General features: G+C 45.8%; 1 protein-coding gene across 4 annotated transcripts in view; it reads left to right on the top strand.

Annotated features, from left to right (window-relative positions):
* mlh3 (mutL homolog 3 (E. coli)) overlaps window positions 1-16,896 on the top strand; it is a 59,081-nt gene that overhangs the window by 12,631 nt on the left and 29,554 nt on the right. For 2 of the 4 annotated variants that reach the window (XM_078234566.1, XM_078234568.1), the window contains exons 2-6: window positions 6,614-6,703; window positions 9,768-9,847; window positions 10,525-10,629; window positions 10,742-10,814; window positions 11,666-11,737. In XM_078234566.1, coding sequence (XP_078090692.1) covers window positions 6,614-6,703; window positions 9,768-9,847; window positions 10,525-10,629; window positions 10,742-10,814; window positions 11,666-11,737 — 420 coding nt within the window. The remainder of the gene's footprint in view (window positions 1-6,613; window positions 6,704-9,767; window positions 9,848-10,524; window positions 10,630-10,741; window positions 10,815-11,665; window positions 11,738-16,896) is intronic. The other 2 variants (XM_078234567.1, XM_078234569.1) reach the window with 1 other exon arrangement.

Consider the following 16,896-nt stretch of genomic DNA (forward strand, 5'->3'; position numbering starts at 1 on the left):
CCACTTGAGTGGCAACCTTTAGAGATCTGTGGATATGGACCCCAAGATCTCTCTGTTCCTCCACAGTCTTCAGAACCCTACCTTTGACCCTGTAATCCACATTTAAATTAGTCCTACCAAAATGAATCACCTCACATTTATCAGGGTTAAACTCTATTTGCCATTTTTCAGCCCAGCTTTGCATCCTATCTATGTCTCTTTGCAGCCTACAACACCCCTCCACCTCATCCACTACTCCACCAATCTTGGTGTCATCAGCAAATTTACTGATCCACCCTTCAGCCCCCTCCTCTAAGTCATTAATAAAAATCACAAAGAGCAGAGGACCAAGCACCGAGTGTCCTGTTATAACATCCTTAATAATACTCTAGCGTTTTCCCTACTATTTATGTTGGGCTATTGGATGTGTAATACCCTGTTTTATCCCTCCTTTTTAAATAGTGGGGTCACTTTTGCCACTCCAATGAGCTGGGACTCTTCCAGGTCTGCAGTAGTTTGAAAGATGACAACCAAAACATCCACTATTTCCATGGCCATCTCCTTTAGTACCCTGGGATGTAGATTATCAGGTACACGGGATTAATCAGCTTTTAGGCTCATTAATTTCTCCAGCACTATTTTTTTATGTGTTGGAGGCACTTCAGAGGAGGTTTACTAGACTGATACGGGTTGTCTTATGAGGAAAGGTTGGACAGACTGGGCTTGTTTGTACTAAAGCTTAGAAGAGTGAGTGATGACTTGATTTAAATATGTAAGATCCTGAATGGTATTGACAAGGTAGACACAGAAATGATTTTCCCTCTTGTGGGTGAGTCCACAACTGGGGGGGCATTGTTTTAATATTAGGGGTTGCCCTTTTCGGACTCAGATTCGAAGAACTTTTTACCTTCAGTGTGCTGTACAACTTTGGAACTCTCTTCCTCAGCAGGTGGTGAAGCTGGGTCACTATATTTTTAAGGCAGAGGTAGAAAGATAGAAAACTACAGCACAAAAAAAAGGCCCTTCGGCCCCACAAGTTGTGCCGAACATATCCCTACCTTTTAGGCCTACCTATAACCCTCCATCCTATTAAGCCCCATGTACTCATCCAGGAGTCTCTTAAAAGACCCTATTGAGTTTGCCTCCACCACCACTGACGGCAGCCGATTCCACTCGCCCACCACCCTCTGTGTGAAAAACTTCCCCCTAACATTTCCCCAGTACCTACACCCCAGCACCTTAAACCTGTGTCCTCTCGTAGCAGCCATTTCTACCCTGGAAAAAAGCCTCTGAGAGTCCACCCGATCTATGCCTCTCAACATCTTATATACCTCTATTAGGTCTCCTCTCATCCTACATCTCTCCAAGGAGAAAAGACCGAGCTCCCTCAGCCTATCCTTATAAGGCATGCCACTCAATCCAGGCAACATCCTTGTAAATCTCCTCTGCACCCTTTCAATCTTTTCCACATCCTTCCTGTAATGAGGCGACCAGAACTGAGCACAGTACTCCAAGTGGGGTCTGACGAGGGTCTTATATAGCTGCATCATTATCCCCGGACTCCTAAACTCAATCCCCCGATTGATAAAGGCCAGCACACCATATGCCTTCTTAACCACCTCCTCCACCTGCGGGGCCGATTTTAGAGTCCTATGGACCCGGACCCCAAGGTCCTTCTGATCCTCTACAGTACTAAGAGTCTTTCCCTTTATATTGTACTCCTTCATCCCATTTGACCTGCCAAAATGGACCACTACGCATTTATCTGGGTTGAAGTCCATCTGCAAACTTCTCCGCCCAGTCTTGCATCCTATCTATGTCCCTCTGTAACTTCTGACATCCCTCCAGACTATCCACAACCCCACCAACCTTCGTGTCGTCGGCAAACTTACCAACCCATCCCTCCACTTCCTCATCCAGGTCATTTATGAAAATGACAAACAGCAAGGGTCCCAGAACAAATCCCTGGGGCACACCACTGGTGACCGACCTCCATTTAGAAAAAGACCCATCTATACACAAGGTAGATAGATTCTTTTTGGGCAAGGGAATCAAAGGTTATCGGGGGTTGCTGGGAATGTGGAGCTCAACACAAACAGATCAACCATGATCCTATTGAATGGCCGAGTAGGATCAAAGCGCCAAATAACCTACTCCTGCTCCTAATTCATATGTTTGTACGTTTACTTATACTAATTTCCTTCAATTCCTCTTTCTCACTCGACCCTTGCTTCCTTAACATTTCTGGGAAGTTATTTGTGTCTTCCTCTGTGAAGACAGAAGTAAAGTAATTGTTTAATTGTTCCACCTTTTTCTTGTTCTCTGTTATCAGTTCTCCTGTTCCAAACTGTAAGGGACCTACATTTGTCTTCAATCAACTTTTTCTTTTTAAATACTGAAATACTTTTTATGTTCCTTGCAAGTTTACTCACATTCTTTAGTTTTCTTCTCTTGCTCAATCTCTTGGTCCTCCTTTGCTGAATTTTAAACTCTCCCAATATTCAGGCATGTTACTTTTTCTACCAGCTCCATATGACCACAGCAGATGGTGGAATTTGAATTCAGTAAAAAATAGCTGGAATTAAGAATCTACTGATGACCACAAAACCATTGTCGATTGTCAGAAAAACCCATCTGGTTCACTAATGCCCTTTAGGTAAGGAAATCTGCCGTCCTTACCTGGTCTGGCCCACATGTGACTCCAGAGCCACAGCAATGTGGTTGACTCTCAACTGCCCTCCAAGGGCAACTAGGGATGGGCAGCAAATGCTGGCCAACTAGCAATGCCGATGTCCCACGAATAAATTTTAAAAAGATTCTCACTATTAGACATATTTCAGTCTTTACTAACAACACTACCCTACCTCCTTTTCCTTTTTGACTGTCCTTCATAAATATCAAGTACACTTGGAAAATTAGTTCCTAGCCTTAGTCATCCTGGAGCCATGTCTCCATAATCACAATTATATTGTATCGATAACTACTTATGCTGTTAATTTATCTACCTTATTGCGAATGCTCCATAGGTTCAGATACAATACCTTTCGGTTTGTCTTTTTAACATTTTACACACCCTATTTTGTATTATGGGTCTATTTGCTGCCAGCCCTGGTTTCCTCTGCCTTCCACTTTACTTTTTATTTTTCTATCTTTCGTTTCTGTCTTTGTTTTTCTCTCTTGTGTCTCCCTGCTCAGCTTCCCAAACCCTGAGCACTCTTGTTTAAACTCTCCCCACAGTACTAGTGAATTCCCCTGCAAGGATATTGGCCCTGGTCCTGCTGGGAAGTAATCCAGCCAGCTTGTACAGGCCCCATCTTCCCCAGAATCGGTTCCAATGCCTCATGAATCTAAATCACCCCTTCCTACACCATCTCTCCAGTTACGCATTCATCCGGTCCACTCTATTCCTGATCTCGCCAGTAATCCTGAGATGACTACTTTGAGGTCCTGCGCTGCCAAGTAGGGTGGTGGAGGCAGGCACGCTGACATCGTTTAAGACTTACCTGGATAGTCACATGAGCAGCCTGGGAATGGAGGGATACAAATGATTGGTCTAGTTGGACCAAGGAGCGGCACAGGCTTGGAGGGCCGAAGGGCCTGTTTCCTGTGCTGTACTGTTCTTTGTTCTTTGTTCTAAGTTACTTCCCAACTCCCAAAATTGAGCTTTCACGATCTCATCCCTCTTTTTACCTATGTCCTTGATACCGACATTGGGCATAACCTCTGGCTGTTCACCCACCCCCTTCAGAATTTTAAGGATAAAACATTATGCGTTTCCAATCAACCTACTCCAGTTCAACTTTTAGACTCTTAAAATTTGCCCTTTTCCAGTCTGGTATCTTAATCTGTGACTGGTTTTTATCCTTTTCCAATTTAATATTGAACCATATTATATTGTGATCGCTATTTCCCAACTGCTCCCCCACTCTGACATTCTTCACCGAGCCTGCTTCATTTCTTAGGACAGTAAGAAGTCTCTCAACACCAGGTTAAAGTCCAACAGGATTATTTGGCAGCACAAGCTTTCGGAGTCTCGCTCCTTCATCAGGTGAGTGAGGACTTGTGTTCATAAACAGGGCATATACAGACACAAACTCAATTTACAAGATACTGGTTGGAATGCGAGTCTTTACAGGTAATCAAGTCTTAAAGGTACACCTGATGAAGGAGCGAGACTCTGAAAGCTAGTGCTGCCAAATAAACCTGTTGGACTTTAACCTGGTGTTGTGAGACTTCTTACTGTGCTTACCCCGGTCAAACACCGGCATGTCCACACCATTTCTTAGGACCAGATCCAGCACAGCTTCCTCCCTGGTAGGACTGGAAATGTAGAAACATAGAAAACACAGATGCAGTATAATATGGATAAATGTGAGGTTATCCACTTTGGTAGCAATAATAGGAAGACAGATTATTGTTTGAATGGGTGTAAATTGAGAGAGGTGGATACTCAGCGAGATCTTGGAATCCTCGTGCATCTGCTGAAAGTAAGCGTGCAGGTACAGCAGGCAATAAAGAAGGCAAATGGTATATTGGCCTTCATAGCTAGAGGATTTGAGATTAGGGATAGGGATGTTTTACTGCAATTGTATAGGGTGTTGGTGAGGTCATACCAGGAGTATTGTGTGCAGTTTTGGTGTCCTTATCTGAGGAAGGATGTCCTTGCTAGAATAGAGGGAGTACAGCGAAGGATTACCAGGCTGATTCCTGGGCTGGCAGGCCTGTCATATGAGGGGAGACTAAGTCAGTTAGGATTATATTCACTGGAGTTTAGAAGAGTGAGAGGGGATCTCATAGAAACTTATAAAATTCTATCAGGGTTAGACATGGCAGATTCAGAAAGAATGTTGACAATGGTGGGGGAGTCCAGAACTAGGGTTCATAATTTGAGGATAAGGGGTAAACCTTTTAGAACTGAACCCAGAGGGTGGTGAATGTGTGGAATTCACTACCACAGAAAGTAGTTGAGGCCAAAATATTGTCTGATTTCAAGAAGAAATTAGATTTCGCTCATGGGGCTAAAGGGTTCAAGGGATATGGGGGGAAGGGGGGATCAGGATATTGAATTTGATGATCAGCCATGATGAAAATGAATGGCGGAGCAGGTTTGAAGGGCCGAATGGCCTACTCCTGCTTCTAGTTTCTATGTAAATGGCAGAACTCTTAGGAACAGTAACATCCAGAGGGATTTGGGCGTGCAGGTCCACAGTTCCCTAAAAGTGGCAACACGTGGCCAAGGTGATTAAGAAGACATATGGCATGCTTGCCTTTGTCAGCCGGGGCATTGAGTACAAGAGTTGGGTAGTCATGCTGCAGCTTTATAAAATCTTGGTTAGGCTGCATTTGGAGTATTGCGTGTAGTTCTGGTCACCACACTACCAATAGAACGTGGAAGCTTTGGAGAGAGTGTGAAGAAGGTTCACCAGGATGTTGCCTGGTCTCGAGGGTGTTGGTTATGAGGAGGGATTGAATAAACTAGGATTGTTTTCACTGGAAAGACGGAGGCTGAGGGGAGACCTGATAGAGGTCTACAAAATTATGAGAAGCATAGACAGGGTGGATAGTCAGAGGCTTTTTCCAAGGATAGAAGTGTCAATTACAAGGGGACACAGGCACAAGGTGAGAGGAGGAAAGTTTAAGGGAGATATGTGAGGGACGTTTTTCACACAGAGTGGTGGATGCTGGAACGCGCTGCCAGAGGAGGTGGTGGAAGCAGGCACATTAGCAACATTTAAGAGGCATCTGGATGGGTACATGAATAGGGAGGGAATAGAGGGATACGGACTGAGCAAGGGCAGGAGGGTTTTTTTTAGTTTAGTTCGGGCATCATGATTGGCACAGGCTTGGAGGGCCGAAGGGCTTGTTCCTGTGCTGTACTGTTCTTTGTTCTTAATTTTCAAATCCTTCCATGGCCTTGCCTCTCCCTACCTCTCTGATCTCCTCCAGCCTCGTTACCCTCCAAGATATCTGTGCTGCTCTGGTGCTGGTAAATCTCAAATTTAATTACTCCACCATGGGTAGACTTGCATTCAGTTGCCAAGGCCTAAATTCCCGAATTCCTTCCCTTACACCTCCACCTCTCGACCCAGCTTTCCTTCTTTAAGACTCTTGAACGTTTGTCACACACCTATTCTAATCACCAGCTCTACCTTTGCCAAAGTTTTGAATGGCAACCTCTGTAAGCCTCAGTCCCTCCACCCCAGCTTTTTAATAAATTACCTGCATTTGGCATGATGGGTCACACCAGCTTCCTCCAGTACAGTTAGTCAATTGTCCAGCTCGGAGAGACAGCCTTTATGTTGTTTTTATTCATGCAGTCACACTAGTATACATCTGGAGCCTGTCAAGGATTCATCTGAGGCCATTGGTAATCCGCTATCCTGACTCAGAGCAAGGTACCATTGCTGAAGGTTGCTGTTCAGGTCTCATGGTGCTTTAATTGGGTTAGTTCTGGTGATCGATTTGAGTATATTCAATCATTGAAGCTAGAGAATGAAGATGACTAATTCACTCACCGTTCAATTGATTTCCACACACAAAGATATGGCCTTTACCCCCATCGTTTAAAGAGAGGTTCTGATTGGTCTCCAGTTGTATATATGGAGTGTAAATTGGCTCTTTGCTTTCTCTACAGGCTTTCAGTACCAGTGTTACCCATTCCGCAACCATAGCCTAATCCCTTTCCTACCACGGCCACGTGAAGAGAGGCAGAAAGACCGAGCCGGTGAGGGAATCAGTGGTAGAGACAAATTTGGTTTAATTTAGTTTAAAAATGAAATTAGGAGGGCAAAGAAGGACCACGGAATATCACTGGCAGATAAGATTAAGAATAATCCCAAGGCATTTTATAAGTATATTAAGAGCAAGAGGCTGACCAGGGAAAGAGTGAGGCCATTAGAGTCCAAAGGGGCAATCTGTATGTGGAGCCAGAGGACGTCTTAAAAGAATATCTCTCATCTGTATTCACTGAGGAGAAAGACATTGTAACTGGAGATTCCAGAACACGTAAAGATTAATGAGAAGGTATTAGATGAACATAAAGGTGCATAAATCCCCAGGGCCTGATGAGATGTATCCCAGGCTGCTATGGGAGGCAAGGGAGGAGATTGCAGGGGCCCTGACGGAGATATTTAAATCTTCACGGGCCACAGGTGAAGTACTGGATCACTGGAGCTAATTTGGTATCTTTATTCAAGAAGGGCAGCAGGGATAAGCCAGTTAATTATAGGCCAATTAGTCTAACGTAAATGGTCGGGAAATTATTGGAAAAAATTCTGAGGGAAAGGATTAATTAATACTTGGAAAGGCTGGGATTGATCAGGGATAGTCAGCACGGATTTGTTGGTGGGAGATCCTGTCTAACTAATTGAGTTTTTTGAAAAGATGTATTGCTGAGGGTAACACAGTTGATGTGGTTTTCACATCTCCTCCTATGAGAATTGACTGGATAGGCTGGGTTTGTTTTCCCTGCTTCTGATAGAGGTATGCAAAATTATGAGAGACATAGATAGGGTAAATCGTAAGAATCTTTTCCCATGGCAGAGGTGTCTAAGGCCAAAGGGCATAGATTTGAGATTTAGATTGGATCTGAAGAAAAATGTTTTCACCCAGAAGAATATGGAACGCGTTGCCTGAGCGGGTGGTGGAGGCAGGTACTCTCACGACATTCAAGAAACATCTGGATGAGTGCTTCAATCATTAAGACATAGTAGGCTATAGACCAAGTGCTGGTAAATGGGATTAGTATAGATTAGTATTTGATGGTTGGCATGGAATTGGTGGGCCGAAGGGCCTGATACTGTGCTGTATTGGAGGATAGCGAATGTGGTATCGTTATTTAAGAAGGGTAGCAGGGATAACCCGGGAAATTATAGGTCGGTGAGCTTGACGTCCGTGGTAGGGAAGTTGTTGGAGAGGATTCTTAGAGACAGGATGTATGTGCATTTAGAATGGAACAATCTCATTAGTGACAGACAGCATGGTTTTGTAAGAGGGAGGTCGTGCCTTACAAATTTGGTGGAGTTTTTTGAGGAAGTGACAAAAACAGTTGACGAAAGAAGGGCTGTGGATGTCGTCTATATGGATTTCAGTAAGGCATTTGACAAAGTCCCTCATGGCAGGTTGGTTAAGAAGGTTAAGGCTCATGGGATACAAGGAGAAGTGGCTAGATGGGTGGAGAACTGGCTTGGCCACAGGAGACAGAGGCTAACAGTCGAAGGATCTTTTTCCGGCTGGAGGTCTGTGACCAGTGGTGTTCCGCAGGGCTCTGTACTGGGACCTCTGCTATTTGTGATATATATAAATGATTTGGAAGAAGGTGTAACTGGTGTTATCAGCAAGTTTGCGGATGACACAAAGATGGCTGGACTTCCGGATAGCGATTAACATTGTCGGACAATACAGCAGGATATAGATAGGCTGGAAAATTGGGTGGAGAAATGGCAGATGGAATTTAATCCAGATAAATGCGAAGTGATGCATTTTGGAAGAACTAATGTAGGGGGGAGTTATACAATAAATGGTAGAGCCATAAAGAGTATAGAAACACAGAGGGACCTAGGTGTGCAAGTCCACAAATCCTTGAAGGTGGCAGCACAGGTGGAGAAGGTGGTGAAGAAGGCATATGGTATGCTTGCCTTTATAGGACGGGGTATAGAGTATAAAAGCTGAAGTCTGATGTTGCAGCTGTATAGAACACTGGTTAGGCCACATTTGGAGTACTGCGTCCAGTTCTGGTCGCCGCACTACCAGAAGGACGTGGAGGCTTTAGAGAGAGTGCAGAGAAGGTTTACCAGGATGTTGCCTGGTATGGAAGGTCTTAGCTATGAGGAGAGATTGGGTAAACTGGGCTTGTTCTCCCTGGAAAGATGGAGAATGAGGGGAGACCTAATAGAGGTGTACAAAATTATGAAGGGTATAGATAGGGTGAACAGTGGGAAGCTTTTTCCCAGGTCAGAGGTGTTGATCATGAGGGGTCACGGGCTCAAGGTGAGAGGGGTGAAGTATAACTCAGATATCAGAGGGACGTTTTTTACACAGAGGGTGGTGGGGGCCTGGAATGCGCTGCCAAGTAGGGTGGTGGAGGCAGACACGCTAGCATCGTTTAAGACTTACCTGGATAGTCACATGAGCAGTCTGGAAATGGAGGGGTACAAACGAATGGTCTAGTTGGACCAATGAGCGGCACAAGCTTGGAGGGCCGAAGGGCCTGTTTCCTGTGCTGTACTGTTCTTTGTTCTTTGTATGACTCTATGGCTTCAGTTAAGGATGGCATTAGTACATAATAGTTTCAGTTTGCTCTCGTCAACTTAAAACAGTGGGACTTTTCACCTTTGTGCTATCAGCTTGAGAAATTTACAATCTAAGTCTGATGTTAATTAAACTTTAGTACATGATCACTGCTTAGTAAGGTGGTGTCCTGCACCATGAGCTTGGACTTGCATTGTAGAGCTTTATCAGCTCAGGATGCAGCTGGATTTCCACTATCTGCTTGGGATTAGTCCTTGAGAGAATGGAATTGGAGTTGAGGAGTTGGAGCTTCGAGAGAGAACTGCAAAAGTTCCACTGATGATAGAATCTCCTGCTACTCTCACTTTCTTCTTTCTCATTTCCTGGGTAACCCTAAGTCCATGATCCCACCCATTGCCCATCTCAACACTTGTCCAACATGAAATCGGCTTCTGACCAGCTTTGCCCACAGACCAGGATACCCCAAACTAAGAGTGAGGTACCTTCCCACATTTGGCATTTACTTACAGTGACTGTGTTGGTTTGTTCTGTTTGGACAGGTGCTGAGGTGGGAACGAGTGATTCATTGCGTTCATTGTTTCAAGAGTGGATGAATCCGGTCTTTCGGCGCCCTCCAGAGGTAGGATCTGCCACCTTTGGGCTGTTTCTTCCATTATCTGAACCTGCACCAGGTCCTTGTCACCCATTACCCCTGAGCTTGCTGGGGTACATTGACTGTCACTCTAGTATTCAATTTTAAAATACTCATCCGTATTTTTGAATCCTTCCATGTCCTGTCCCTATCTGCATAATTTTATACACTGTTGGATCAGATGCTGGGGTCGGGAATGGTTGGCTCAGATACTGGGATTGTGAATGGTTGGGTCAGATACTGGGGTAGGGAATGGTTGGGTCATGGACTGGGATAGTGAATGGTTGGGTCATGGACTGGGATAGTGAATGGTTGGGTCAGATACGGGGATAGTGAATGGTTGGGTCATGGACTGGGATAGTGAATGGTTGGGTCATGGACTGGGATAGTGAATGGTTGGGTCAGATACTGGGATAGTGAATGGTTGGGACAGATACTGGGATAGTGAATGGTTGGGTCAGATACTGGGATAGTGAATGGTTGGGTCAGATACTGGGATAGTGAATGGTTGGGTCAGATACTGGGATAGTGAATGGTTGGGTCATGGACTGGGATAGTGAATGGTTGGGTCAGATACGGGGATAGTGAATGGTTGCTGTGTTTGATTGTATTGGGTATGGAAAGCACTTTTAACATGTGTCTGTTGTGTGATGTTGGTCTTCTAGGTTGCTGTCAATGTTAGCAATGAGCAGGCTGGCACTTTAGCAGTGAAGATTCACAACATTCTGTATCCTTACCGCTTCACCAAAGACATGATTGGCTCAATGCAGGTGAGAAGCTGACAGCAGCACACAGGTGGCATTCTGGGTGAGTGGAACAATAAAATATCTTTAGATTTTGAGATTTGTTCCATTGTAGCTCTGTTATCATGCTGTGTTTCAGGTACTTAACCAGGTAGACAATAAGTTCATTGCCTGTTTGATAAATACAAGAGCTAACAAAGAGGCCACAGCAGGTGAGTGAGCCTGCGTGATGGAAAAGTGACAGCTTGTGTGTACTGTCTGCATTCAGCAATTGAATTCCGGACGGGGTGGGGGTTGTTTGGTGTGGGGACAGTTTGGTGTTGGGGGGGGGGGCGGTGTGGTGAGGGAACAGTCTGGTGTTGGGGGGGGGGGGGATGTGTGGGGGGTTGTGTGGTGTGAGGATAGTTTGGTGTGGGGGGGGTGTGGTGTGGGGATAGTTTGATGTTGGGGGGGAATTGGGTGTGTGTGGTGTGGGGACAGTTTGGTGTTGGGGGGGATGTGTGGGGGGTGTGTGGTGTGGGGATAGTTTGATGTTGGGGGGGAATTGGGTGTGTGTGGTGTGGGGACAGTTTGGTTTTGGGGTGGGGCGGTGTGGTGAGGGAACAGTCTGGTGTTGGGGGGGATGTGTGGCGGGTTGTGTGGTGTGGGGACAGTTTGGTGTTGGGGGGGGTGTGTGGGGGTGTGTGGTGTGGGGACAGTTTGGTTTTGGGGGGGCGGTGTGGTGTGGGGACAGTTTGGTGTTGGGGGGGTGTGTGGGGGGTTGTGTGGTGTGGGGACAGTTTGGTGTTGGGGGTGTGTGTGGGGGGTTGTGTGGTGTGGGGACAGTTTGATGTGGGGATAGTTTGATGTTGGGGGGGAATTGGGTGTGTGTGGTGTGGGGACAGTTTGGTGTTGGGGGGGGATGTGTTTGAGGTGTGGTGACAGTTTGGTGGGGGGGAACAATTTGGTGTTGGGGGATGTGTGGGGACAGTTTGGTGTTGGGGGGGATGTGTTTGATGTGTGTGTTGGGGGTGTGGTGTTGGGATCTGGTCTATTTGTGTCTAACTGTAGATTTGTGTTGCAGGGGGTAATCTGCTGGTTTTGGTTGATCAGCACGCAGCCCATGAGCGAGTGAGACTGGAACAGCTGATTTCTGGTGAGGAAGTTGAATGGAGCAGCACTTATGCTTTAGATGGATATGTTTGTATGGTATGAGGAGAGGTTTTGAAATCCAGAAATTGTGACCCCAAGTACTTGTGAGGATTTTATAGCAAAGTAAATGTTGATTAAGAAATACAATAAACACAGATAGATGTACACTTAAATAAGACATTGACTTCACACAATACCAATACTGTAAACATTTCCAAACATTCTTAATTGAACTGTCTTAAGAGCTAACCTTCCCCAGTTGGTTCAACAACACCTTTTAGATTTTAAAGTCTATAAAAGTCCGGTCACTTTTGCCACACGGTTTGGGGTGTGGGGTTTCCCAGCAGTTTGTTTTTCTGATCTGACTTCCTTCACACACTGCTTGCTGGGAGTTAATCAACTATTCCTGCTATTAGTGGAGATCTGAAGCAGCTACATTTATATGTTTTCAGTTTATTCTTACATACTTTCATTCCCTTTGACCTCTCATTATCTCACCAAGTTTCATAGAGTCAGAGGTTTACAGCATGGAAACAGGCCCTTCAGCCCAACTTGTCCATGCCACCCAGTTTTTACCATTAAGCTAGTCCCAGTTGCCCGCGTTTGGCCCATATCCCTCTGCACCCATCTTAGAACTGCACTCTCCCAGAATTGACTGACTTCATCTCTTTACTTCAGCTTTCAGAATTTAAAAGGAAAGTCAACTTTCTTTATCCGTACTTTACCAAGGACATCCTTCTTTCACCCCCTCGCATATCTTGTCCTTTGAATCACAACACTCATTCAAATTTGTTTCTGTTCTATAACCACCCTTACTAAACTACCTTGGGTAAACATCTGTTTGAAGTGTGGTTAGGCTTATTAACATATCACATTCACAATTTGCATTCACACAGTCATTTTGTCCCTTGCTTGAATTACCATTTGGCATATGCTAATGGTTCAAAAATATGACCGGAATGTTACCAAGAGAAAAATATTACAATCTCTTGTGTTTTCCTGAAAGAAATTCTTGACACTTGATTATTCCAAAGCACTCCTGACTGCTGTTACAGTTCAGGTTAGAAACTCCAAAGTGTTTTATGAAGCCTGCCTGAATCATAAGTTTTGCATTTTGAAGCTGGCTCGGATAAGCGTAAGATGTTTCACTTCAGGTATGATTCAAGTGATTCCACTAGGGAGCTTTATTCCAACAAAGTTTATTTAAGAATATAGTTAACATGTATAGAAAGAAAATCAGCAAGAACTTTCATCAATTACAAACAAAACAACCACACCAATGTATAATCCTTAATGAATATATCTAATGATGTTCCGATCAAAACCAATATTCAATAAACAAAATCCTTCAAACAGATTTATCACTGCACAGGCCAAAGCTCACATGATTCTGGAATCCAGTTCCCTGCGTTGAATGCTGATTTTAAATGATCTTGAAGATTCAGAGCAGCCTACAATCATATCAGCTCCCCAAAACACAGATTAATTACTGCAGCGTGGCAACAAGCCTTTCTTTCAGCTAACTGGTAACATTTTCAAAGCAAAACAGAGAGAGAGACTTCTTTTCCAGCTTTATTCTAAGACTGCCTCCCAGAACTGAAACTAAAAACAACCCTTGTCACCTGACCTGCACACAGTTTGTTTCTCCTCCCACAAATACATCACCTAAGGCTTTGCTACAGAGAGCATGTTTTTCAAAGGAAACGTCTTAAAGGCACACTAACATCACACTGCTTTCCCATGTTCTACCCTCTGTAACCCTGAGGTTATCAAACTCTGCTACCTATGTTTTAACTTGTAGAAAGTTGCATTCACCTATCATCTCTCTGCTCGCTAACCTACACAGGCTCCAGGTCAAGCAGTGTTTTGATTTTAAAATTCTTGTCCTTGTTTTCATATCCTTCTGTGTCTCTGTCACCTTCCCATACCATGGTAGTCATGATGTGGAGATGCCGGCGTTGGACTGGGGTAAACACAGTAAGACTTTTAACAACACCAGAAAGTCCAACAGGTTTATTTGGTAGCAAATGCCATTAGCTTTCGGAGCGCTGCTCCTTCGTCAGACAGAGTGGATATCTGCTCTCAAACAGGGCATACAGAGACACAAAATCAAGTTACAGAATACTGATTAGAATGCGAATCCCGACAACCAACCAGGTCTTAAAGATACAGACAATGTGAGTGGAGGGAGCATAAAGCACAGGTTAAAGAGATGTGTATTGTCTCCAGGCAGGACAGCTAGTGAGATTCTGCAAGTCCAGGAGGCAAGCTGTGGGGGTTACTGATAGTGTGACATAAATCCAAGATTCCGGTTTAAGCCGTCCTCATGTGTGCGGAACTTGGCTATCAGTTTCTGCTCAGCGACTCTGCGCTGTCGTGTGTCGTGAAGGTCGCCTTGGAGAACACTTACCCGAAGATCAGAGGCTGAATGTCCGTGACCGCTGAAGTGCTCCCCCACAGGAAGAGAACAGTCTTGCCTGGTGATTGTCGAGTGGTGTTCATTCATCCGTTGCCGTAGCGTCTGCATGGTTTCCCCAATGTACCATGCCTCGGGACATCCTTTCCTGCAGCGTATCAGGTAAGAACATAAGAACATAAGGAATAGGAACAGAAGTAGGCCATCTAGCCCCTCGAGCCTGCCCTGCCATTCAACAAGATCATGGCTGATCTGAAGTGGATCAGTTCCACTTACCCGCCTGATCCCTATAACCCCTAATTCCCTTACCGATCAGGAATCCATCTATCCGTGATTTAAACATATTCAACGAGGTAGCCTCCACCACTTCAGTAGGCAGAGAATTCCAGAGATTCACCACCCTCTGAGAGAAGAAGTTCCTCCTCAACTCTGTCCTAAACCGACCCCCCTTTATTTTGAGGCTGTGCCCTCTAGTTCTAGTTTCCTTTCTAAGTGGAAAGAATCTCTCCATCTCTACCCTATCCAGCCCCTTCATTATCTTATAGGTCTCTATAAGATCCCCCCTCAGCCTTCTAAATGAAGGTAGACAACGTTGGCCGAGTTGCAAGAGTAGGTACCGTGTACCTGGTGGATGGTGTTCTCACGTGAGATGATGGCATCCGTGTCGATGATCCGGCACGTCTTACAGAGGTTGCTGTGGCAGGGTTGTGTGGTGTCGTGGTCACTGTTCTCCTGAAGGTTGGGTAGTTTGCTGCGGACAATGGTCTGTTTGAGGTTGTGCGGTTGTTTGAAGGCAAGAAGTGGGGATGGTCTTGGCGAGATGTTCGTCTTCATCAATGACATGTTGAAGGCTCCGGAGGAGATGCCGTAGCTTCTCCGCTCCGGGGAAGTACTGGACGATGAAGGGTACTCTGTCCACTGTGTCCCGTGTTTGTCTTTTGAGGAGGTCGGTGCGGTATTTCGCTGTGGCGCGTCAGAACTGTCGATCGATGAGTCGAGCGCCATAACCATGCTCTCATCCCATGTACTCCCCGTGTTGGAGATCTCTACTGCCTCCTGAAGATACACAAGGCAAACACACCCAGCCGTCCCACTGTATCGGGCATTGGGACCCTGTGCGAGAACCTCTCTGGCTATGTCGAGGGCATCCTGAAACCCATTGTACAAAGAACCCCCAGCTTTTGTCGCGACACTACAGACTTCCTACAGAAACTCAGCACACATGGAGCAGTTGAACCAGGAGCACTCCTCGTCACAATGGATGTCTCGGCACTCCACACCAGCATCCCCCACGACGATGGCATTGCTGCAACAGCCTCAGTACTCAACGCCGACAACTGCCAGTTTCCAGATGCAATTTTACAACTCATCCGCTTCATCCTGGACCACAATGTCTTCACCTTCAACAACCAGTTCTTCATCCAGGAACAGCCATGGGGACCAAATTCGCACCTCAATATGCCAACATCTTCATGCACAGGTTCGAACAAGACTTCTTCACCGCACGGGACCTTCAACCGATGCTATACATTAGATACATCGATGACATTTTCTTCCTTTGGACTCATGGTGAACAATCACTGAAACAACTATATGATGACATCAACAAGTTCCATCCCACCATCAGACTCACCATGGACTACTCTCTGGAATCGGTTGCATTCTTGGACACACGCATCTCCATTAAGGATGGTCACCTCAGCACCTCACTATACCGCAAGCCCACGGATAACCTCACGATGCTCCACTTCTCCAGCTTCCACCCTAAACATGTTAAAGAAGCCATCCCTACGGACAAGTCCTCCGTATACACAGGATCTGCTCAGATGAGGAGGATCGCAACAGACACCTCCAGACGCTGAAAGAAACCCTCATAAGAACAGGATATGGCGCTCGACTCATCGATCGACAGTTACGACGCGCCACAGCGAAAAGCCGCACCGACCTCCTCAGAAGACAAATACGGGACATGGTGGATAGAGGACCCTTCGTCGTCCAGTACTTCCCCGGAGCGGAGAAGCTACGGCATCTCCTCCGGAGCCTTCAACATGTCATTGATGAAGACGAACATCTCGCCAAGGCCATCCCCACACCCCCACTTCTTGCCTTCAAACAACCGCACAACCTCAAACAGACCATTGTCCGCAGCAAACTACCCAGCCTTCAGGAGAACAGTGACCACGACACCACACAACCCTGCCACAGCAACCTCTGCAAGACGTGCCGGATCATCGACACGGATGCCATCATCTCACGTGAGAACACCATCCACCAGGTACACGGTACATACTCTTGCAACTCGGCCAACATTGTCTACCTGATACGCTGCAGGAAAGGATGTCCCGAGGCATGGTACATTGGGAAAACCATGCAGACGCTACGGCAACGGATGAATGAACACCGCTCGACTATCACCAGGCAAGACTGTTCTCTTCCTGTGGGGGAGCACTTCGGCAGTCATGGGCATTCAGCCTCTGATCTTCGGGTAAGCGTTCTCCAAGGCGGCCTTCACAACACACGACAGCGCAGAGTCGCTGAGCAGAAACTGATAGCCAAGTTCCGCACACATGAGGACGGCCTAAACCGGGATGTTGGGTTTATGTCACACTATCAGTAACCCCCACAGCTTGCCTCCTGGACTTGCACAATCTCACTAGCTGTCCTGTCTGGAGACAATACACATCTCTTTAACCTGTGCTTTATGCTCCCTCCACTCACATTGTCTGTATCTTTAAGACCTGGTTGGT

The sequence above is a fragment of the Mustelus asterias genome, chromosome 18 (genome assembly GCF_964213995.1).
Source record: "Mustelus asterias chromosome 18, sMusAst1.hap1.1, whole genome shotgun sequence".
NCBI lineage: Eukaryota > Metazoa > Chordata > Chondrichthyes > Carcharhiniformes > Triakidae > Mustelus > Mustelus asterias.